This window comes from Chlorella variabilis, assembly GCF_000147415.1.
Source record: "Chlorella variabilis unplaced genomic scaffold CHLNCscaffold_9, whole genome shotgun sequence".
NCBI classification, from domain to species: domain Eukaryota; kingdom Viridiplantae; phylum Chlorophyta; class Trebouxiophyceae; order Chlorellales; family Chlorellaceae; genus Chlorella; species Chlorella variabilis.
Window position 1 is genome coordinate 154,125 of NW_005435079.1, and position 21,851 is coordinate 175,975.

A 21,851-nucleotide genomic window follows, 5' to 3' on the forward strand; every position below is an offset into this window, starting at 1 on the left:
AGACGCGTGAGGGAAATCCCACTGATCACTTCAGCATTTCGTAGTAGGCGCTCTCCCACTTGGTGTCCGAGCAGAGAGGTAGGCCGCTATCTATGCCGCTATAGCCGCCCTCCACCAACTCCTGGGAGTGAGTGGGCGGGCTTGTTGCTGGCTGGAATAGCTTTGATCGGCCACCAGCACGTCGTGTACACCACCTGCGGCGCCTACCGTGTGCATTCCTCGACATGTGTGTTCAGTGTTTCTGAAAGCTGGCGAAATCGCCAAATGCTGGCGAAATCGGGCAAAAAACGGCTCTGGCTGGCGATTGGCCGAAGGCATCGCCAATATATTGAGGGAAAATGGCCAAATTTCCTCAGGAACTTCATTCCATAGTGTTAAAAAAGCGCCAGCTTTCTGGGGGCTTCGCCCCCAGTCCCCCATAAAGGGAGGCAAGTGCCGACAAAGCAACGGCGGCACCGCATGCGTCCGCTGCGCCGCGCCAGGCGCAAGGGTGGTTCCCCCGCATTTCGCCAACCCCCACTGTGCCATCGCCAGTTGATTGGCGAAATTTGGATGCGACAGCGGTCCTCATCGCCAGCCCATCGCCAACGCTGCCACGAGGGCCAGAAACACTGTGTGTGTTGCACCCAATTTTTCCTCGCAGGTGGCCGCAGCACAGCCTCTCCACAGCTAGAAAGCAATGCGATCCCTGGGAGTCGCGCTGCTGCTGGCGGCAGCCGCGCTCTGCGCAGGTGGGCCTTTCCACTTTGCCGCGGCTGCCGCCTGCTGCCCCCCGCCACTGGTGTGGAAGAAGGTGCTTTGCAGCACCTGAGCCTCGGCCCTGTGGTGTGCCTGCGTGTCACCTTTGCCTGCATCTTGGTGCAAAACGCCAGGCACCGCCTGATGCGCATGCTTCACTCCCTGCTCCCTGCGCAGCCGCGGGCGTCCCGCCCTCCATCAACGCGCCTGGCAACCTGACAAGGGATCAGCTGCCCATGTTTGTGCTCTTCACTGTGAGCTGCCGCTGCCGCTGCTGCTGCTGGCAACCATTGCACGGCATTATTGTAGCGGCAGCACGTGCTGAGGTACCACCCTGCTTGCCTCTGCTGCTACAGCATGACGATGGCGTGGATTCGGAGGCACGCAAGGCGATGCTGGGCATCGCCAAGGGCCGCGAGACGCCCAACGGCTGCCCCGTCACAGCCACGATGTTCACGCTGCTGGACCCCGACGGCTGGACCAGCTGCGAGGAGGTGGTGGCGATGTATGAGGCTGGTTTCGAGGTGGCCGATCACACGACGCTGCACGAGAGCCTGCCGGGCAAGGACCGCGAGTACCTGCAGGACGAGATCGCGGGGGCACGGAGCAAGATCGCCGAGTGCGGCGTGCCCGAGGTGGGGAGGCATGGTGGTCGTGGGGGGCATCTGGTAGCGGTGGCTCAGCTCCTGCGCCGCGCCTGCTTCAGCCTCAGATAAAGTACACGTGCGGCACTGAGTGTGCCTGCATGCGCCCTGGTCCCCTCCCCCTTGTGACTTCCTCCCCCTCGCTTTTTCCCTCCTTCCCTCTCCCTCACTACCGTCCTTCACATGCCGCCGCCTCCGCCTCTCTCTGCGCACGTGGCGCAGGAGGACATTGTGGGCTTCCGCTCGCCCTACCTCAACACCGGCCCGCTGGTGCGGGAGGTGCTGTCCGACAACGGCTTCCTCTGCGATTCCAGCGTGATTGAGGACTGGAAGTACTCGGGTCAGCCGCGACTTTGGCAACCGCATCTGGCCCTGGGACATGGCCTATGGCATCCCCCTCAACTGCTCCATGTGAGGGGCGGGCTGACTGTGGGCAGACGACGGGATGGAGGCCACCGGCGCCCGCAGCCGCCGGTGCTGATGCCCCTGGCTGTCTGCCCACTCCCTGCCCCGCTGCTGTGCAGCGCGGATCTGGTGCAAGATGGCACAGAGCAGAACTGCACCGGTACCGAGAAGTGGCCGGGCCTGTACGAGGTGCCAGGTGTGTGTGCAGTTACTGTCACCACCCAGCACGCCTACATGCTGCCCTACCTGCGTTGCCGCCTGGAGGCGAGATGAGGTCTACGTTGCAGCCTGGGCGCGAGACGAGGCCCCCGTCTCACCCAGGCTGCTGACCTTCTGGTGCCCCTGCAGTCTGGCGCTACGAAAACACCACCGGCTTCCTGTGCGACCTGCCCTACGCCATGGACCCCGGCTTCAACTACGACTGCAACTGCATGTGAGCGCGGCATGGCCAACTCTGTGTTTGAACACGCGCCAGCCAGCATGCGTCAGCACATGCTGCTCACATGGCTGTCTCTGATGATGCTGGGCCGCACACAGCGCCGGCCGTGCCGCCTGCCTCCCGCCACTCCTCTTTTCGACCCTAGCCCCCTCTCCTGCCCCCTCTTCTCATGCTGTCTGCCCCAGGAATGACACCCACAGCACCTACGACATCATCAAGTCGCAGTTCGATGCAGCCTACAACGGCAACCGCGCCCCCTTCCCCGTGTTCATCCACATCTACTGTGCGCAGCACGGCGTTGTGCAGCTGCACTTGCAGCGCCTGCCCGCGACCGCCCCCTCCCTGTGTGCTCACTTTCTCTGCCTGTCCCTGCCTGCCTGCCTGCCTGCCTGTGTGGTGGTGCAGGGCTCCAGGCGCAGGACAACACCAAGGAGCTGGAGCGGTTCATCGGTGAGCAGGCAGGGCGGGGAGCGGTTCATCGGTTTACAGACAGCCTGGGAAGCAGCCAGATGCATGCCGACGGCCCACCTCCTCGACGGCCCGCCACCCCGCACAGGAGCCCACCATCGCCCCACCATTACCTCCTCCCCCTCTTTCCTTCTGCCGCAGACTACACTCTCACCCTGCCAGACGTGCACTACGTCACCATCCGCCAGCTGCTGGCCTGGATGCAGAACCCGGTGCCCAAGGACCAGCTGACGCCGGAGATGCTGGGGTGCGGCAACCCGGGCGGCGCGCCCAGCAATCTGGCTGAGGAGCGGCGGCGGCTGCGGCGGGCGTGAGGGCCATGAGACCGCGCTGCTGTCACCCGCAATGTTTTTGTTGTGCTCGCAGCGTCCGCATTCTGCTGCCCGCAGCCCCCGCTATGCCTTGCCCTTTCATTCTATCCCCTACCCATGCCCTGAGGGTGCTGCCCCAGCACATGCGAGTGCCCTTTCAGTTTTGATTCTCCCCATTCTTGATTGGCTCATTGGCTTTCAGCTTACATCTACGAGTTGAAATCGACCGTCAGAGTTAGCACCTGCCCCCTGCTCATGTCGCCTGCTGTTCTGCCAGCTGGTCCAGGAGCGCTGGCAGCTGGGACGGCTCCCGCAGCTCCACCACTTCGACCCCCGCCTGCCGCAGCAGGCGGTGCACATCCTGCGCTGGCTGCTGCCGGCGCTTGCCAGGCAGGCGGGTTGGCCGCCAGCGTCCGCCCACCAGCTGCCAGTCACCATTGCCGGCAGGAACAGTGCCGGGGGCAGCTTCGGGGGAGGGGAGCAGGTCGGTGGCGCTGCTGGTGCCCAGCCCTTGCCGTCGCAACACTTCCTGCGCATGTGGGTCCAGCAGAACATGGCGCAGCTCTGGGAGCAGCGCCGGCAGCGCGGCCAGGGGGCCGGAATCGATGCCCTCACGTCCAACCAGCGCCAGCTGGTGGCAGTGGGGTGGCAGCCAAAGAGAAGGCGGCTGCCGTGGTGCTGCTGCTGTTGCTGCAGCCTGCGCGCGCAGGTGCTCCAGCAGCTGCCAATCAATGGACAGCTGGTGCACGCTCCTGCACGTGGAAATGGGGCCCACATGCCGGCGGCCACTTGCAGGCATGCATACTCCTGGACATGGCAAGAACAGCACACGCAGGGCGGTCAAAGGCAGGGGCAGCCTCCCATCTGCCAGTGCCCCTCGCCACCTCCACACTGACCTGGGAAAGTTGAGTAGCGCATCCTCCTGGCCCTCCTCGTCTGCCTCAAACGCCTCCAGCTGGTTGCCGTGTGCCAGCAGCCGGCGCAGGCGCGGGCGGCAGCCCACAGACCGCTGCCCACCCTCCTCCCCCTCCTCTGCCACGCTGCCGTCGTCAGCGTGACTGTCAGGGGCCAGGATGGCGTGGGGGAGCTGCTCCAGGCCGCAGCCCGAGATGTCGAGGCTGGTCAGCTGCGCCATCCTCGACACCATGAGACAAAAAGCTTCGTCGCTGCCATGCAGCGGCCACCGCCTGCAAGCGCGCAACCGGGGTGCTGGGTGGAGCGGAAGCCTTGGCAGAAGGAGGCAGCCCACGGCTCATAGTTGGTGCCCAGCTGTCTCTTAGCAGTGAAAGGGCATATTTTTCTGTACGCAGTCAAGCCAGCCAGCCACGCACGAGCAGTCGTTGCCGGAGATGGACAGGTGGCGGAGCCGCGTCAGCTGCAGCAGCTCTGGCGGCGGCAGCCACGCCTCCTCTTCCTGGTGCTCTAGTGACAGCGACGTGAGCTCTGCACGCAGGGAGGGGGGCGCCGCCCAGGGCTCAGCCCGGTAGCATCCAGCACTGTGCTCATCCTGCAACCCAGCACCTGCTGAGCGGTCCCCACCCTACCCACTCCTGCACCTCCACTACCACCTCTGCTACCGCGCACACATACCCACCCCACACACCTCTGCCCTGCCCCCAACAAACACGCACCTGTGAGGTGTGCCAGGCACTCATACTCGGTCAGCAGGATGCCCTCGCTGACAAGGCCCCGTCGCACCGCCAGGCTGTGCAGCCGCGTCAGCTGGCCCAGCGGCGGTGGCAGCGTGTCCCTGATGCAGCTCAGCTCCACTGACTGGATGCTGTGAGGCAGCCTGCACAGCAGCGGGTGGCGGCAGTCACACCACCAGGGCCTGTAAGCTGCTGTTGCCCTGGCGCAGCATGCCCTGCAGTAGCGAGGTGGAGCACTAATGCCATGCGGCCGTCAGCCCAGGCAGGAGCCGGCTCTGATGGGTGGCCGCTCAGCTCACCTCACGTGCTCCTGCAGCGCAACCGCATGCTTTGCCTCCAGAAACAGGCTGGTGAGCTGCGATAGCAGCGACAGGTCGCCGTGCAGCGACAGCCCGCCCACCATGCTGCACAGGTGCAGCGAGCGCAGCTGCTGCAGCCTGGGCAGCCACGCCCCGCACCAAAACCCTCTGTTGGTGGTGAGGCTCAGGGCCTGAAGCGCCCCCGCCGCCGCCAGCGCAGCCTGCGACACCGCCTTGAGCGCCGCAGGCTGGCAGTCGGGTGGCACGCGGGCGGAGATGGCCAGGCTCTCTGTGGCCGCGGCGTGCCGCTGCGCCCAGGCGGCCAGGGACAGCAGGCGGCGCAGCTCGGAGCGGCGGCTGCCGTCGCGGTGGGTGGCAAACTTTATGCGTTGCCACATGTCGGGGCGATCCGCCACAACTCTCCACCCCTGCAAATGAGCAAGTTCACCCCTATAAATCGGGCGGCCCGCCGAGGCGGCAAGCGGCAGTGCGGCGAGAGTGGCACCTGCAAACTGCAGCGTAACTGCATAGGCGGCACGTCACTGCACCTTACATACACTTGCGGCTGCTACCCTGTCGGTCTGGTTTGAGTTTAGTAGCACCAGCGCGAGCACGTCGCATGGCAAGGCCGCCCAAGCCGCGCCCCTGTGCTCGGAATGCATGCTCGTGGACACACTGATCGCCGTCAATTGCCTCAGAATGCAGCGCCACATGTCAAAGGTGGTTGCCAGCAGGCGCCTCGCTGGCCATTGCATGAGACACTTGATGTGTCGGTAGCCACCGCCACTCAAATAATCCACCCAACTTTCAAAACCGAGCATGCTGACGCTCAGCAGCAAGTGTGGCGGCATAACAGGGCAGCGCCTTGCGCCTTGCCCTGCTCAACGCGCAAGACTGCCTGTCCAACGGCAGGCTCCCCGGCTCCACAGCCAACATAGTGAGTGATGCTGGGGGCAGGGGAGCTTGGGTTGGCGGTGTTGACTCGTTGTATGTGTTGCCAGCGCGTGAGTGTGAACGCCTCGCCTTACGCCCCCTCATGCAGGCCCCCAGCAGCCTGCAGATGCTCTGAACGCGATCACGGGGCGCCTGCAGCAGGCAGCCCTCAACTTGGGCAAGGCCCTGTTCGCCGCCGGCGCCGCCGCCACACTGGTGCTGGGCGCCGCGGCCCCACCCGCCGATGCAGAAGCCGTGTTGCGCTTCCCAGTGGCCAAGGTGGGGCGCTGGGGGGGCGTGTGCCGGGGCTGCGCCCGCCCTGCGCCTGCCTTACTCAGCGGCTGTCGTGGCCGTTGCCTCATTGTTGACCGCCAGTTGTGTGGCGCCGCATGCCTGCCCCGCTTGCTCCTGCTGCAGGAGAAGCAGCTGTATGAGATCCAGAAGACGCTGGTGGAAGCATGGAGCATCGTGACTGAGACCTATGTGGACCAGAGCTATAATGGCACCGGTGCGCACACTGCGACGGGGCGGCGACGCCCTGGAGCGCCTGCTGCGTCAGCAAGGCCAGGCCGCGGTCGGGAAGCCAGCTGGGGCGCATGCCATGCACGCGGCGATTGTGGTGGTGCGCAGCTTCGATACTGATGGTCGGGGCTTGCCCCGCCGCCATTCCGCCCCCGCCCAGCCCCGCCCCTGACCTGCCGCTGCGCCTGCGCCCTGCGCCGCCGTACGTTTGCAGAGTGGGACGAGGAGCTGGTGGCGGCGCTGACGTCTGTGGCGCAGGCGCCCAGCGTGGAGGAGGCCCGCACCCAGATCCCGGCCATGCTGGGCAAGCTGGGAGACCCCTTCACCCGCTGGCTGCCCCAGAAGTGAGCCTCTTGCCGCCCGCTGGCTGCTTTGCATGCCGTGGCGTTGCTGCATGCACGTGTTCAGCCAGCGCTTGCCCGTCCTGCTGCTGCTGAGCCACACCTGCGCCCCCCTGCACCGCCTGCTGCAGGCAGTACCAGGACTTCCGCATCGGCAACGACGGCGCGCTGCAGGGCGTGGGCATGCTGATTGCCAGCGACCCGCAGAGCGGACGCATGGTGGTGCTGGCGCCCATCAAGGGCTCGCCCGCCGACCAGGCCGGCATCCAGCCCGGCGACGAGGTGAGCGCGGCAGCTTTGGCGGTGCTGCGGCTGCATCGGCTCTCGCTGCAGCGTGTTGCCCCTTGCCGACAGCAAGGCCGCCCCTGGCATGGGGAAGCAACTTCCGTAGCAGTGAAGCTCACGCCCCGCCGTGCGGCTGCCCTCTGCGCCCTGCCTGCCCTCCCTCTGCTCCTGCAGCTGCTCAACGTGGACGGCACCAGCATCAGCGGCCTGGACACAGACGGCGTGGCGGCCAAGCTGCGGGGCCAGGAGGGGTCCAGCGTGTGGATCAAGGTGGCACGCCGCCGCACGGTGAGCAGCGCCCGCCTGCTGCGCGGCGCGGCGCGGCCTCCCCGCTCCGCACGCGGCAGCCCCTCCCTCTCCTGCCCCTGGCCTCGCCGCGCACTCCCTCACCACGCCCTCCACCCCCTCCCTGCAGGAGATCCCCGGCGTGGCGGGCCTGCCCGCCGAGGGGCCCGCCGTCGAGTACAAGCAGTTCCGCCTGCGCCGCGCCCAGGTGGAGCTGAACCCCGTGTTTGCCACCACCATGATGATGGACGACCACACTTACGGCTACGTGCGCCTCACCAGCTTCAGCCAGCACTCGCCAGACGACATGCAGCACGCCATCAGCCAGCTCAAGGTGAGGCGCATGCGTGAGTGTATGTGTAGTGTGTGTGGTGGTGGCGGCGCTTGCGGCGCTGGCGAGGTTGTGACGTGCCGCCGCGCACGCATGGTGCAGTTCCTCGGCCAGTCCACCTCCCCACCCACGCTTTCACTGCCGCTGCCCCCTTTCCCCGCAGCGCGATGGCGTGGAGGGCTTCATCCTGGACCTGCGCAACAACCCGGGCGGCCTGGTGAACGCCGCCCTGGACATTGCCAGCCTGTGGTTGGACGGCCCCGCCTCCGTGTTCAACGTGCAGGACGGCGAGTCGCTGGAGAGCGTGGGCCTGACCGAGGCCAGCAGCGCCGCCACCGACCTGCCGCTGGTGGTGCTGGTCAACAAGAACAGCGCCAGCGCCAGCGAGATCCTGGCGGGCGCGCTGCACGACAACCACCGCGCGGAGGTGCTGGGAGGTGAGGCGCACCTGAGGGAGGAGGGGGCCCGGCTGGCGGTGATGAGAAGGCGGAGATGGCATGCTGCATCTGAACAAATGCTGCACAGCTGCTGGACATCCCAGCCCCTGACCGTTCGCCCTGCCTGGCGCGCTGCAGAGTCGACCTACGGCAAGGGCAAGATACAGAGCGTGTTTGAGCTGGCTGACGGCTCCGCCGTGTTTGTCACCGTGGCCAAGTACAAGACCCCCGCGGGCAGCGGTGAGCAGCCCGCAGAGCCAGGCGCACTGATGCTCACCGCTTCCGCATGATGAGCCAGCTGCAGTGGCTTGGGATCCCTGCCTTTCCATTCTACCCTGGCATTGCTGGCGAGTAACTGCCTATTTGCCTGCCTGCCGTGCCCTCCTGCTGCCGCAGAGATTGATCAGATTGGGGTGCAGCCCGACCGCGCCTGCTCGCCGCTGGGCAGCGGCGAGGGCGCCCGCCTGTCTTCCTCGGGCATCCCTGTGGGGCCGGGGGCCAGCGAGATGGTGATTGAGGAGCTGGCCACAGACGGTGGGTGGAGGGCAGGGAGGTAGAGTGGTGTGTGGGGCGGCTGGGTGGGTCGGGTGTGGGATTGGGGCTGCGCGAGGTTGGGTTGGGGGATCCCTCGCCAGCCTGTCCTGTTGCTACCATCGCATGTCTTCAACCTACCAGCTGAAGCTCATTCTGTTTGCCCCGGCCTGTTGCGTGCTTGCAGACTGTGTTCTGACCGCCGAGTCTCTGCTGGAGAAGCGGGTGGAGCAGCTGCAGGTGGCCACCCTGTTTCGCGCCCCACCGCTGATGGCCTCCTCCCGCATCTAGGCATGGCACACTGACGAGGTTTCTACGCTGCTGCGCCACCTGGCGGCCTCATTTTTTCATCCCTTGGCGCGCTTCTACTCTCTCCTTTCGCGCTGCTGTTGTTGGGAACTGCCGCCCCCTGTATCACTACCCCACACTGCATCCCGCCATGCTTTGCCCGCGGTTCCCCTTCTTTTTCTCTGCGTTTGCTCTCCCCTCTGGCAATTTGAAGATTGATCCCTTGTTTGACGCATGAATTGTTCGCAGCAGCTTTTCTCTAGTATAGACGACTATCTTCAGCATCCATCCATCTATCCCTGCCGAGAAGACCGCCCTGTGTTTACATACTGTTGTTTGGTTGCCCATTGTTCTTGCCACCTCTCCCTCCTTTTCTGACTGTGCGCCAGCCCTTCGGATGATTGTTGACTCGCTGCACAACACATAAACCCAATTACCACCACGCCGTTCTCCCCATCAGCTGTCCTCTGTAGCCGGCCTGCGCTGGGTGGCTTGCATCCTCCCCGACTTCTCCAACTCCTGTATCCCCCGCTGCTGGCCTGTGCCATAGACCTTCAAACGAATGATGCGAATACCTTTCCCTGTAGCTGTGCGGCTGTCCCTTCCGGGCTCCCGCCCGCCTCAGCAGACCTCTGTGCTGTACTCTGCATGGCTCGCTGTGCCGGCTGTAAGTGTCCATCCTGTCATCAATGGGACAGGGAACAGCACCAGCAAAGGGCTGTCCACCAGAACCAGCAGCAGCCAACAGAGAGGAGGTGCCCCCGGCATGGGGCGCGTCCCGCTTCCCGCCAGTGTACATCTGCCCCAAAGCGAAGTGTTGCGTCCCGGGCCGTGTTTTTCCCCGGATTCTGGGGTGCTTGAGGGTCAGCAGCCATACAAACGGCGTCCAGCTTTCAGGGACAACGCGGCGTTTCGCGGGAGTGGGCTTGGCAGGAACCGTGCCTCCTCTCCGACACACTATTGTACCGTGGTGTAGCTGTGGGCGGCGCGGCGAGACCAGTAGCAGCACCCAACGGGCAACCCGCCTGGCGCGGCCCTGAGCAGCCAGCTTCAATAGCGCGGGACGCGGCGAGGTGGTGCAGACACCATGGCCGATAGCGTCTGTGCGGTGCAGGTGCGACCATGACGCGGGTCAGGCCCATGGCAGGCGGCGTCGACTTGGCGCCTGACGCCCCTTGTGTTCCCCCCAGGCGTGTTGCTGTTCGCCCACCTCAACATGCCCTTCCCTGGATGCCTTCACTCCTGCCCATCCACCTGTTTGTTGCAGGCGGCTCTGGCGTGGCACACATGTATACAGCAGCGGCGCCCCTGGGCGGCGCCAGCGCTGCTGCCACCACGGCGGTGCGGCGTGCGGCAGCCACCACCTCCACAACGGCGGCGCGGCGTGCCGCAGCCACCCCGCTCGTTCATGAGCTCCCTAGACGTGCCCAGCCTGGTGCCCGGCTGGCTGATGCCCTCCTGGCTGTCCCCAGAGCCTGGCAGCCCGCGCGACGCGGTGCGGCGGGCACGCCTGAAGCAGCTTCTGGAGATGCTGACCGCGTCGCGGCGGGAGCCGGCGCTGGCGCTGCCCCTGCCGCCCGACGAGGCGCTGGCCGCTGGCGGCGGCGCCGACGACGCCGGCGGCGGGCCGCTGGATGTGTCGCACAGCGCCTCCAATGCAGTCCCCTTCCACTCCCCCACGGGCGGCGCCGCCGCGCCCGGCGCGCTGGGCGGCCTGGGCGGTGGCGCGGCTGGGTGCGCGTGCCGCGCGGAGCAGGCATGGCAGGTGCTGCCCTGGCTGTACTGCGCGGAGGGGCGCATGGACTTTGCCGCCATGGAGTCGCTGGCCAGCCAGCTGGCGCTGAGCGGGCTGCAGCTGCTGGATGTGTCGCGGTACGTGGCAGCCTCCACCTCCTCGGCCGGCCACTGGCACAACGGGTGGGGCGGGCACATCCGGTGGGCGGGGCCGCAGGCGCTGCCCAGCCCCGTGGTGGCGGCGGCGGCGGCGCTGCGCCGCATGGAGCTGAGGAGGGGCGGCGCGCTCAGCCAGCTGCCAGACATTGAGGGCAAGGTGGTGAGTGGCGGCTGCCGCCCGCTGCACCGCACGCCCCGCTACACGCTGCCACGCAAGGCTGCGGCCAGCGGCGTGCTTGCTGCTGCCTGGGAGGCCTTGGCTTGCCTGCTGTCGCCTCGCTCCACAGCCCACCCCAATGTCTGCTCAGCGCGCGTGCCTTTTAGCAACGCACCTGCCCGGCCTCTTCCGCTTTGGCCGCCATCCCCGCCCTTGCAGGTGGTGCTGGCCTTCCACCCGCAGCACCGCCAGCTGGCGGCGGAGACGCTGGCGCTCTACCTGCATGCCTACATGGGCGTGAGCGGGCGGGAGGCGGTGCAGGCGGCGGGGCATGCGGTGGGCACCAGCCCGCTGGAGAGCACGCTGCGGCAGTCGCTGGAGGAGCTGGCGGTGATTGCGGATGGGTGGTACCGCCGCGTCACGCTGGCCTGGCCGTACGGCGGGGGCCACGTGGAGATTGTGGGGGAGGCAGGTGTGTGGTGGGCGAGGCAGGGCGCCGCTGGGGGTGGGTGGGTGGCAGTGCAGGGGAGCCCCGGCTTCTGTCACCGAGGAGCGGGCAGATGCTGCTGAGGCTGGCTGCTGCACAGCAGGCAGGCCATCATCCGGTGACTCTGCGCGCGAGCAACCCCTGTTGGCCCCGCGCGTGCCCTGCAGTGGGCGGGTGGGAGAAGCGCGCGCCCATGGTGTTTGACGTCAAGCGCAAGCGCTGGCGCCTGCAGATCTGGGTGAGCAGCAGCAGGCCGCCTGGTGCAAGCTGCAGCTTGCACGCTCATCCTCTGCCTATGGTCGCAGCCAGCCTGCCAGCCAGTGCCGTCTACCTCGCCCCAACTATGGCCATGATGAGCGCATGCGCCCGGCCCCTCTCCTTGCGCCTTCCGCAGGGCCTGGCACCCGGGATCCACCGCTTCAAGTACCTGGTGGATGGGCGGTGGGTGATTGACCTGGCGGCGCACACCGAGGCAGACTCGCGCGGCAACATCAACAATGGTGTGAACTGCTTCATCTGGCGGGCATGCCTGAGGCTGACCGGTTCGCAGCAGTTCTATTGACCCTGTGCATCATGCCTTTTGCCTGCAGTGGTGATGGTCACAAACGGAGGCAAGCCGCTGCTGCGCCAGGCCGAGGCTGTGACAGGCAGCGGCAGCATGGATGGCGAGGAGTCGGGGGGCAGCAGGAGCAGCTCCGCCGCTATCGGAAGCACGGTTGTGGCGGTGGCGGCGGAGGGCATGCAGGCTGAGGCCGCGGCCAAGGCGGCGGCGGCTGGGGTGCTGGCCACAGCAGAGCCGCCGCCGCCGTCAGAGACGGAGGAGGCGCTCGAGGCGGCCGAGCCACTGCAGCCCTGGAACAGCCCGGAAGAGATGGAGGTACGCAGGGGCCCAAGGGCGTGCATGGTGGCAGCACAGGAAGCCGCCGCTGTGTGCTGATTGTCCAGCACCCCTCGCGCCTGCTGCTGCGCCTGCTACGCCTGGTTGCTGACCTGCCGCTGATGCTTTTCCTGCAGGCCATGGCTCGCTTTGGGGCCGCCGTGATGGCCTTCCACACGCGGCTGGGCCTGCAGCTGCGCCACATGCTGAGCTGAGCCTGGCTGGTGCGGTGCGGTGACGCTGATGAAGCCTCGCCAGGCCTGCCGGCTCGGTGCCCCGACCACCTTTTTTCACCCCTCCAACCTCCTGTAGTTCTTCCCCTCTTTCTGTGTTGTTTTCCATCCCCTCTTTGTACCTGCAAATCCTTGGATGATATTCCGCACAAAGCACTGTGTGCATGTTGTGCTATATCTATTTAGCGAGTGGGCTGAGTCCGTTTTGAGTCCAGCAACTTGATTGTGCTGAGCGTGTGCATTGGTTTTCCTTGTGTGCATTGGGTTTTGAGAATGACGGCTTGCACCAACCCTCCTCTGTTTTCCATCTTCCTTTTTACTCCTCTGCTTCGGTCATGCTTCTGTGATGGTTTTGTTCAGCTGAATGTTACTCTCTGCCTGACAGCATTCGTTAGCGGCGAGAGAATAGAGACAAAGAGGGTAGATGCGGGATGCCGGTCAGCACAGAGGAGCAAGATGGCATGCGGCAGCATGAGAAGGCAGGAAGTGGAGTGGGGTAGCAAAGTGACAAGCGCAAGGGGCAGAGGCAGCAATGTGCTGCTGGAGGCTGGGGCAACCCGTGCGATGCGTCAATAGCCGAGGGGCGCTCACAGGGAGGGAGGGAATGCCCGCGCACGGGGCCTGTGGCGGGCGAGGTGTGGGGCTCAAGCGGAGGCCGAGGCCTGCCTCAGAAGTCGTCATCCTCCTCATCCTCATCTGACAGAGGCACATCGTAGTAGGGAGATGAGGAGATGGGCTGCGAGGCCATGGCCGCCCGCTGCTGCTTGCGCTCCTTCTTCCGCCGCCGCTCCTCCTGCAGCCAGCCCGCCACCACCCATGCGCATATCAGTGCAGGGAATGGGGGCCAGGGCAGGCCGGCGGGACGGGCAGCTGCCTAGCCACCCTGTCTGCTTGCTGCTGCTGTTGAGGCAGTGCAGCCGCCCCTGCCATGCTCCCCTGGTGCCGCACCTTGTCCCGCTTCAGCTCCTCCCTCCGCTCCTTGACCGTCTGCTCATCAAAGGGCCCATTGGAGTCCCCACGGCAGCCATCCTCATCCATCACGCGATCCAGCAGCAGCTTCAGCGCCACCTGCAGAGCGTGGCGAGGGCAAGCGCAAAACGAGGTCAGATGGCGGCAGGAAAGGGGTTCGAAGGGCAAGGCCGTGGGAGGCGGCCGCAGAAGCCTCCCAGCCCCCACCCTGCAGCCTGCTTGCCTGCGCAGCCAGCACCAGTGGGATAAGCCACTTGCGGCGGCGGTTGGGGTTGGAGGCCCTGGCAGCGGCACGAGGGTCGTACTCAAAAGGTTCCACGTTCAGCGCCACCTCGGCCACCTGGAGCAGGCAGAGCGTGTGTGTGTGTCTGAAGGCATCGTCGAGGCATGTAGATGGCTGTGCCCATGCAACCCGACAGCAGGATTGAAAAGATCAGCGGCAAGCAGGCAGGTGCAGCGAAGCAAGGCGCTACTTCACAAAGGCCCCCGAGTTGCCCCTGCAGCGCCCCACCTTCTCCACCAGGTCTACCACCCAGGGCACCTCCCCCGGCACCACCTTCTCGCCGTCTGCGTTGGTAGGGCAGCGGCTGCTGTTCTCAATCAGCGCCACCGCCATCTCCTCCACGCTGCCGCCCGCCTTGGCAACGGCGCTGCGCAGCGCCTCGGCGCGCTGCTCCACGTGCTGCTGGAACTCCAGCCCCGCTGGGGTGGCGGACTCGGAGGCGCGGGTGAGGCCCAGCACGGCATTGTCCCAGATGCGGGGTCCCAGCACTCGCGTGATGCCCTCCACAGCCTGCGCAGGGCAGGGGGCATCTGGGTGATGCGGCTGGTGGGGCAGGCAGCGCAGCGAGGCGCCGCAGGGTCTGGGCCATGCCCTGCATGCGCTGCAGCAGGTGTGCTGCAGCCGCAGGACCGCAGCATTGTACCGCAGCCATTGTACTGCAGCTGCTGTGCCGCCCGCACCTTGTGGTCCAGCGAGTCGACCTTGTAGCAGTCGAGGCGGTCCAGGTAGAGCAGCGCATCCACCGGCCGCCCACGCACCGCCTTGCCAATGGCCTCCAGCCGCTGCACCGCACACGCCAGGGCAGGCCAAGGCAGCAGCCAGGCGGGTGAGCGGGGTGGCATGGGGCAGGGAAGCGATGCAGGCAGCGCGGCCACTGCTCTGGATCTGGTCGGCGCTGCGGTGCCGGGGCTGGCTTCCCCTCCTCGGCGCCTTGCGCCTGCCAGCCAGCCTCCACCCCTCTCCTCTCCATCTCCATGAACACATCCACATGTGCATCCGCTGCCCACAGATGCACACACCAACAGCTCACCGCGTCCGACACATTGTCCTGCTCCAGGATGGAGGGCGTGTCGATGCAGTGCAGCGTGAAGCCCGCTGCGTGGCGGCTGTACACAACCGGCTTGGCCACGTCCTGCTGGAACGCCGTCACGTTGGCCACCCGCTCGTTGAGCAGGGAGTTGATGGTGCTGCTCTTGCCCACGCCGCCCTTGCCCAGCACCAGCAGCGTCAGCTCCTGCCGCCCGTCCTCCTTGAGCGCCGCTACCGCATTGAGCAGGCCCTCCTGCGTGGCCCCCGGCATCTCCCGCAGGGCAGACCAGTCGCGCTCGCCTTCGGGGTTGGGCGGGGCAGCAGGGGTGGCGGCGGCGCGCGCTGCGCCGCCCAGGCCGGGAAAGTTGGACAGCGGGATGTAGCCGAGGCCGGGAATGTACAGCATCTGCTCCTGCCCGTCGGCCCCACCGCCGCCACTGCCGCCTGGTTGGTCCTCCTCGTCGTCAGCTGCAGGGAGCAGGGCAGGGTGGTTGGCAGGGCACTGCATGCAGCCTCGGGGTGGCGCAATCACGCCCGCACCCCGCCATCGCACCTTCATCGCCCTCTATCTCTCCCTCTTCATCGTCCTGGCTGTCGTACTCCTCCACACCCTCCGCGAGCTCCCCATCCTCGACACCGTCCTCATACTCCACTTCCTCGCCCTCCTCGTCATACTCCACATCGTCCCCCTCATAGCCCTCCTCGCCAGGCAGCACGGGCTCGCCGGGCTCCATGCTCTGTCTGAAAGTCGCGTCGCTGCCAACCACGCAGCGGGAGTGGCACAAGCAGGGGTGGCAGAAGCGGTGGGAAACGCATGCTAGCACCCGCCCAGGCCCCCATGTGGATAGTGTGTGGCGGCCTTTCCACCTGGGGGCGGCGGAGTTGAGCGGCTACGCCTAAAAAACTGAAGCCTGCCTGGTGCAGAGGGACTTGCCTCAGATTCCTGGTGAGCTGCCAATCAAGAGATTGCGGGCAGGGTGGACGTGACGTTTAGAAATGCAAGCGATGAGCACGAACGCCAGGCGTGGCCGCCGCTCTCCCACTGCACAGACGACTGTTCGTGCAACCTCAAAGCTACATGCCAAATATCAGCAACTGCCCTCTTACAGATCAGAAGTGAGCAACTCATGCTTTACGAACAATAGAGAAACGTGCCAAAACAGTGCATTGCCAAAAACGCCGAGGATGAAGCCACAGCTCCGCACAGCGCAGCGGGTGGGTCTTGCATCAATTCAATTCCGCGAGTGTTTTGCCCGGGTCTGTTGGCACATCACTGAATGGTGGCCAACTCCGCGGTGCCCTCCAGCACAGCCAGAAGCCCCGCAGCCTGGTTGAGCGGGTTCCTGGGCTCGTCCTTGACCACATCCGCCGCCGTCTGCCCCTTGTCGTTCTTGGCCCCCACGTCGGTGCCCGCAGCCAGCAGCATGCGCACACACTGCTCTCGCCCATACCTGCAGGAGCCAGATGGGCAGGAAGGGGTGCTCGGGCTGGGGGTTCCGGTTCACGCAGTACTCGAAAGCATGCTTGCCTCCATGTTCTGACCCACCAAGCCACTCCCCTCCCGCCCTCCTAGCAAGCGCACCCCGCGGCATAGTGCAGCGCCGTGTTGCCGGCCTTGTCGCCCGCCGACGTGTCGGCGCCGTTGTCCAGCAGCGCCTGCACCGCGGGCGCGCGGTCGTACGCCACGGCATAGTGCAGGGCTGTGCGCTGCTCGCCGTCCTTGAGGTCCCCCTTGCCGATGGCCATGTAGTCCTCAATCGCCTCCAGGTCGCCATGCCTGCTTGGGGCGGGGGAGCGCAGCGGGCAGCGGGAGATGCAGAGGGGTGGGTCGGTGGGGCGCAGCCCAGGGAGGAGCGTTCCATGGCGGCAGGGCTGCCGTGCCCTGCAGCGCTCCCCCACTCCCAGCTCTGCTTGCAAACGCCGGCAGCTCACTTGGCTGCGTCCAAGATGTTGTTGACCTCTGGCGGCGGGGGAGGCACCGCGGCAGCGGGGGCGCCGCCCGTCAGCACCGACGGGTCGATGTCTCCCATCTTCTCCCCGATTTTCTGCAATGGAGGTGGTGCACAAGGAGATTTATTCATATCATATCATTCAGGCACACAAACAGTCTGGCTGGGAGTCGAGCAGCGTGGCAAACGGCACGGTACAGTAGGCTGCCGTACCGCAAGGAAGGTGGGATCGTTCATCGCCTTCATCATCGCCGGCATGCCCCCCGCCTTGATCTCTTCAAACAGCGGCTTCAGCTCGGGGTCCTCCCTGCGGGGAGAGTGCCAGGAAGAGGGCGGCGTGGGCGACGACACGCACGGCGGGAGGCGGGGGGGCGATGGGCCCGGCAGGGGCGCCATGGCAGTGGGCCTGCCGCCGAGGCCCAGCAACCGGACCTCAGCTCCGCCATTTTCTGCATGAAGTTTGGGTTGCTCATGGCAGACCTGCGGGGCGGAAGGGCACAGAGGGGGTATGTGAGAGGGGCGGCCAAAGCGCCCACCAAGGCACATGGCTCGGAGCTGTGAGCCCTCCACACGCAGCCTGCCCCTGGCCTCACATCATGGATCCCATCTGCGCCTGCATTGCGGGGTTGGACATCACCTCCTCCATCTGCTTCATCTTGGCAGCCATCTGCACCGTGCAAGCTCAGCCAGGGCGGTGTGAGGAACAGCCGACTACTTTGGTGCGGTGTGCAGCGGAAGGCAGAAGGAGGACAGGGGAGCTTGTTGGCATTGAGATAAATGTTTGCCAAGCTTGCTCAATGACCCCGTGGCCACTGCATCATGCACAGCCAGCCCACAGCCACCCCTGCACGCAGGCACCTCTGGGTTTGACTGCGCCTGCTCCATCGCCGCCTTGAGCGCCGCCGCCCGCTCCTCGTCAGACTGCGCCCGGGCTACTTGCAGCGGCCGGCTATGAGGCGCATCTCGCCTGCTGACTGGCGCTGCTGCCCGCCCCGCCGTAGGGAAAGGCTTGCGACAGCACTGAGGAACTGCGTGACCGAGAGACTGCATGTTGGAGGCTGGCTCTGGTGTTGCCTGCAGGGACTTCGACTCTCCTGTCGTTGCAATTACAGCAGCAGTGGGAACAGCAAACCTTTTGCCTGCTGCGCTCCACAGCAGGATGGCTCAGCTTATCCCTACCCATGCTCGACTGCTCAGCTCTTGCAGTGCTCACTCGCTTTACTGAGCTGCCTATAGTTTGTTGGAACCCCCTGCCGCCCTCCAACCCGTGGCCCCCGTGTTGTCTCCCGCGGGCGAGCTTTTCCGCCCCCCCAGACACCCGCAGCAGCATAACAGCACACTCTTGCAGCTAGCATGCAGGCAATCAGCGCGCGACCGGCGACATTCAGCGCCGGCGCCCCGCCAGCAGCAGGCGGCCGCCCGCAGCGGCGGCGGCAGCAGCAGCGCGGCGCGGGCCTGGTTGCACATGCCGACGTCGGCTTCTGCCGCGACAAGGTCAGCGAGCGCACAGACAAAATGGATGAGATTGAGGGCACCGCGACAGTCGTGTTTCTGGGCGTGAATGGCACCGAGGTGGAGGTGGAGTGCCCGAAGGTGCGGCGTGGGCTGGTGCGAGCATGCGGACAGCATGCCACGAGCTGCTTCTTGTGTTGGCGTGCTTGCCGCGCAATCCGCCTGCTGCTCAGGCTGCTCTGCACTGGCCCTTGCCACCTGCCCAGCCTCAACCCCTGCCTCCCTCCCTGCCTCCCTCCCTGCCTCAGGGTGGCTACATCCTTGACGTGGGGCTGGATGCGGGGCTGGAGCTGCCCTTCACCTGCAAGGGAGGCATCTGCGGCTGCTGCGTGGGCCGCGTGTCGGCGGGTGATGTGGACCAAAGCGACGTGAGCAGGGCGCCCGCACCGCGTGGCGCAGGCGGCCGGCCGGCCAGGCGGGCGAGCTGGGTTGTCTCTTGCGCTGAGTGGTTTGGCGGGTGGCTGGGCTGCCTCCAGCTTCGCGCGGTGTAGCAGGTGGCTGGGCTGCCTGCTGTCGCTGACCGCCGCCTCCCCGCTCCGCTGTGCTGCAGATTGCTGACCTGTCGTTTGTGCTGACAGAGGAGGAGGTGGCCAACGGGCTCACCCTGATGTGCATGGCGCGCCCTGTCAGCGATGTCGTGCGCATCGAGACGCAGGTGCGGCCCCCGCTGCTGTGAGCGGTGCCACTTGGATGCTTGGATGCTGCGCATGCATGGTGGCAGGGGACAGGAATGCTGCCAGCTGCCCCCGCCATGCACCTGATGTGTTCCCAGCCGCATCACACACACACACACACCTCCTGCGCCCGCCCTGCAGAGCGACTGGGGATACAGCCTGGGCAGCAACGACTGGAAGGGCCCCAGCGGGCACATCATGGGCAAGGACGTGGACCCCCTGATGGGCTCCCGCTGGGTCAAGGACAAGGCGGGAGAGACGGAGGCGGCGGGCGCCCAGCAGGAGTGAAGGGTCGGTGGCGCCCAGCGGAGCGCCATCGCCTCACCCATCCCTCTGTATATCTAGCCAGCACTTGCTGTTTCAGATCTTTTCCCTCCCGAATGTTTTCATGCACCGCCTACGTGGCTAATTCATTGTCAGCAAATTTGGAGGCACCTCTTCGATTGTTCGTAAAGTAACATCTAATCATGGCGAGTTTTGAACCCCAGGCCACTAGTAGCGGCTGCCCACCACCGCATCCGCTGGCACCGCCGCCTCCACCTCGGCCAGCTCAGCCGGCGACAGCTGGACCGCCACCGCAGCCACATTCTCCTCCAAGCGTGCAGCGCTCTTGGTTCCTGCACAGCAGCGGCCAGGCGGGCAGGCAGGCAACAAGGTGAGGACAGCGTGCGCAGGGCAGGCCAAACTCAATGTCTGCACGCAGGCACAGGCGGACAGGCCCTGCCCCCAGAGCGGGCCACCTGGGATGGGGATGACGTCCTCGCCCTGCGCAAGCAGCCAGGCCAGCGCCAGCTGAGCAGGAGTGCAGCCCTTCTTGTCAGCCAGCGCCGCCACCTGGGCCGCCAGGCGCTGGTTGGCCTCAAAGGCCTCCCCAGCAAACCGCGGCTGCCCCCAGCGCCGGAAGTCCTTCTCCCCGAGGTCGCCTGGCGAGGAGAAGCGGCCGGCTAGCAGGCCTCGCCCCAGCGGGCTGTAGGCCATGATACCGATGCCCAGCTCCCGCAGGGTGGGGACCATGTCGCGCTGCGGTGCCGGGCAGAGCAGCCTCGGCGGGCAAGAGGACGGTGCTCAGCGTCTACTGGCAAGAAAGCTCCCTCGGGTCAGGCAGGTGGGTGGTAGCTTCCACGCATGCTGCTGGGTCGCCCCGGGGCCGCTGCTGCCAACCACCTGCCCCCAAGCCTCCCCAATTGCACCCCCCTGCATTGCACCGCCAGGCATGCCGCACCTCAGCATCCCGCGTGAACAGGCTCCACTCCAGCTCCACCGCGCTGATGGGGTGGATGGCATGGGCGGCGCGCACCTCTTCCGCAGACACCTCGCTCAACCCCAGGTGCCGCACCTTGCCCTCGCTCACCAGCGCCTGCACATAACAGGAGGAGGGGCAGCCCCTCTCAGCCATATCAGTCGGGGCAAGGCCGGCGGAGCAGGCAACAGTGCCACAGTGCATGTCTCTTGCCATGCAGGGATCCACGTCTCAGCCCGCCTCCCTCACCACAGTCACACCCACACCCACTCACCCCCACACACACAGCCCCCGCATCCACACTCGGCACACACACACCGCCAGCGCAGCAGCAGCCCCACCTTGAGCTCCTGCATTGTTTCCTCCAGAGGCACCTTGGGGTCCACCGCCCCCCTCATCGTGAACAGGTCTATGCAGTCCAGCTGCAGGCGGCGCAGGGACCCCTCCACGCACCGCCGCGCATTCTGCGGGGAGCCGTCCATGACCAGCTGGCCGCCCTCTGTGAACATGGGGCCCCACTTGGTGGCCACCACCACCCCCTGGCGCCGCCCCTTGAGCGCCTTGCCTGCGGCATGCGGCGGGCCGCATTCAGCGGCTGGATGGTTGATCCGAGGACGGCAGCAGGTTGGCCCAGTGTTAGGTGTGCATGTGCTGTATTGCCCCTCACTCACCCAGCACCTCTTCACCGGTGAAAGGGCCGTACAGATCACTAGTGTTGAACTGCCAGCCAGGGAGGCGTGGCGGGGCAGAGGTCAGCAACTTTTCAAGCCCTCCCGGGCCCATGCATCAATCCCAGGCAGGCCAGCTGGCTCCCACCCACCAGCGTGATCCCAAGGTCCAGCGCCCGGTGGATGACCGACACTGCTGCCTCCTCTGTGAGACCCTCTGGGTCGTAGAAGCCGCCGCCCGGCACCAGCGACATGCAGCCCAGCCCGATGGCGGAAGCCTGGCACCCCTGGCTGCCCAGCTTGCGGGTAGCGAGGGGCATGGCGGCGGCTTGGGGGCGTCACGCTGCACAGGGGAGGACTGGGATCCAATACAGCAAGGTGGGCAGGTGGGGCTCGATGCAGTGATGAAAAGGCCCCTGGCCTGAGGCTGGACACTATGCCTCCCCTGCCCGGTCGCACTCAATGCGGTATGGCGGCGGACCCGCTCCGCCTCCTCTCCTCTCAGTGTCGGAGAGCGCTCACCGTGGATTGATCAATTCCTCAGATCTCCGCTCTATCTCTGATCTGGCGGAGCAGTGCTGCGCAGCGAAAACAGTGCAGAATGCTCGAGACTCACTCGACAACCCTACGCACACTGAGACGGTATGATTGAGCTGGTAAACCTCTATAAGAGAGCAAGCTCAGAGCCATACGTCTGCTGGCAGTCTGTCCTTCTTGTGGGGCTCACATAATGTGCGGCGCCACCTGGCATGCGCCAATGATGCCGCGCCTCTATCCTACCCTTCAAACGATGATGGATACTAGGTTGTTACGAAAATGGTGTGTTTGGTGCATGAGATGCAGGTCCATGCCGATTGCTGGGCGACTGGCGGCAACAAAATCTGGTCGCGGCTGACAGGCGCTGGATTTGAGGCGCAGAGGAGCTGGCAGATGGGTGCAGGCACAAAATGAGAAGGTGAGGAGGCCAAGCTGGC

At 65.8% G+C, this 21,851-nt stretch overlaps 6 protein-coding genes across 6 annotated transcripts; 4 read left to right on the forward strand and 2 right to left on the reverse strand.

Annotated features, from left to right (window-relative positions):
- Positions 1-679: 679 nt before the first annotated feature.
- On the forward strand, positions 680-3,008 carry CHLNCDRAFT_145232 (hypothetical protein; the record flags this gene model as incomplete). Its single annotated transcript, XM_005847821.1, has 9 exons — positions 680-731; positions 916-992; positions 1,095-1,373; positions 1,605-1,714; positions 1,907-1,983; positions 2,136-2,220; positions 2,412-2,509; positions 2,632-2,676; positions 2,836-3,008. The coding sequence occupies 9 exons, from the start codon at positions 680-682 to the stop codon at positions 3,006-3,008; spliced, it is 996 nt and encodes a 331-aa protein (XP_005847883.1).
- A 2,747-nt stretch (positions 3,009-5,755) lies between these two features.
- Positions 5,756-9,591, forward strand: CHLNCDRAFT_30937 (hypothetical protein). The gene is made up of 11 exons (XM_005847822.1): positions 5,756-5,890; positions 5,996-6,165; positions 6,304-6,394; positions 6,623-6,752; positions 6,881-7,031; positions 7,209-7,322; positions 7,450-7,653; positions 7,814-8,087; positions 8,226-8,327; positions 8,484-8,621; positions 8,806-9,591. The coding sequence occupies exons 1-11, from the start codon at positions 5,773-5,775 to the stop codon at positions 8,907-8,909; spliced, it is 1,596 nt and encodes a 531-aa protein (XP_005847884.1). The 5' UTR covers positions 5,756-5,772; the 3' UTR covers positions 8,910-9,591.
- A 723-nt stretch (positions 9,592-10,314) lies between these two features.
- On the forward strand, positions 10,315-12,535 carry CHLNCDRAFT_145235 (expressed protein; the record flags this gene model as incomplete). Its single annotated transcript, XM_005847823.1, has 6 exons — positions 10,315-10,959; positions 11,176-11,428; positions 11,611-11,681; positions 11,838-11,943; positions 12,034-12,320; positions 12,458-12,535. The coding sequence occupies 6 exons, from the start codon at positions 10,315-10,317 to the stop codon at positions 12,533-12,535; spliced, it is 1,440 nt and encodes a 479-aa protein (XP_005847885.1).
- A 1,210-nt stretch (positions 12,536-13,745) lies between these two features.
- CHLNCDRAFT_17181 (hypothetical protein) lies at positions 13,746-15,129 on the reverse strand (the record flags this gene model as incomplete). Its single annotated transcript, XM_005847982.1, has 4 exons — positions 13,746-13,862; positions 14,034-14,315; positions 14,486-14,587; positions 14,836-15,129. Coding segments are annotated over 4 exons (795 nt in total), but the record flags the coding sequence as incomplete, so codon positions are not given.
- A 3,007-nt stretch (positions 15,130-18,136) lies between these two features.
- CHLNCDRAFT_145238 (hypothetical protein) lies at positions 18,137-19,257 on the forward strand (the record flags this gene model as incomplete). The annotated part of the gene is made up of 4 exons (XM_005847824.1): positions 18,137-18,376; positions 18,544-18,663; positions 18,846-18,950; positions 19,111-19,257. 4 exons carry the CDS (start codon positions 18,137-18,139, stop codon positions 19,255-19,257), a joined length of 612 nt encoding a protein of 203 aa, XP_005847886.1.
- A 56-nt stretch (positions 19,258-19,313) lies between these two features.
- On the reverse strand, positions 19,314-21,197 carry CHLNCDRAFT_35254 (hypothetical protein; the record flags this gene model as incomplete). Its single annotated transcript, XM_005847983.1, has 6 exons — positions 19,314-19,586; positions 19,710-19,989; positions 20,192-20,326; positions 20,551-20,774; positions 20,881-20,929; positions 21,030-21,197. The coding sequence occupies 6 exons, from the start codon at positions 21,195-21,197 to the stop codon at positions 19,462-19,464; spliced, it is 981 nt and encodes a 326-aa protein (XP_005848045.1). The 3' UTR covers positions 19,314-19,461.
- Positions 21,198-21,851: the final 654 nt, after the last annotated feature.

Coding starts and splice junctions, on each gene's coding strand:
- CHLNCDRAFT_30937 (XM_005847822.1), top strand. CDS start 5,773: ATGCTGACGCTCAGCAGCAAGTGTGGCGGCATAACAGGGCAGCGCCTT. Junction 6,166..6,303: donor TGCGCTTCCCAGTGGCCAAG/GTGGGGCGCTGG, acceptor CTCCTGCTGCAG/GAGAAGCAGCTGTATGAGAT. Junction 8,328..8,483: donor CAAGACCCCCGCGGGCAGCG/GTGAGCAGCCCG, acceptor CTGCTGCCGCAG/AGATTGATCAGATTGGGGTG.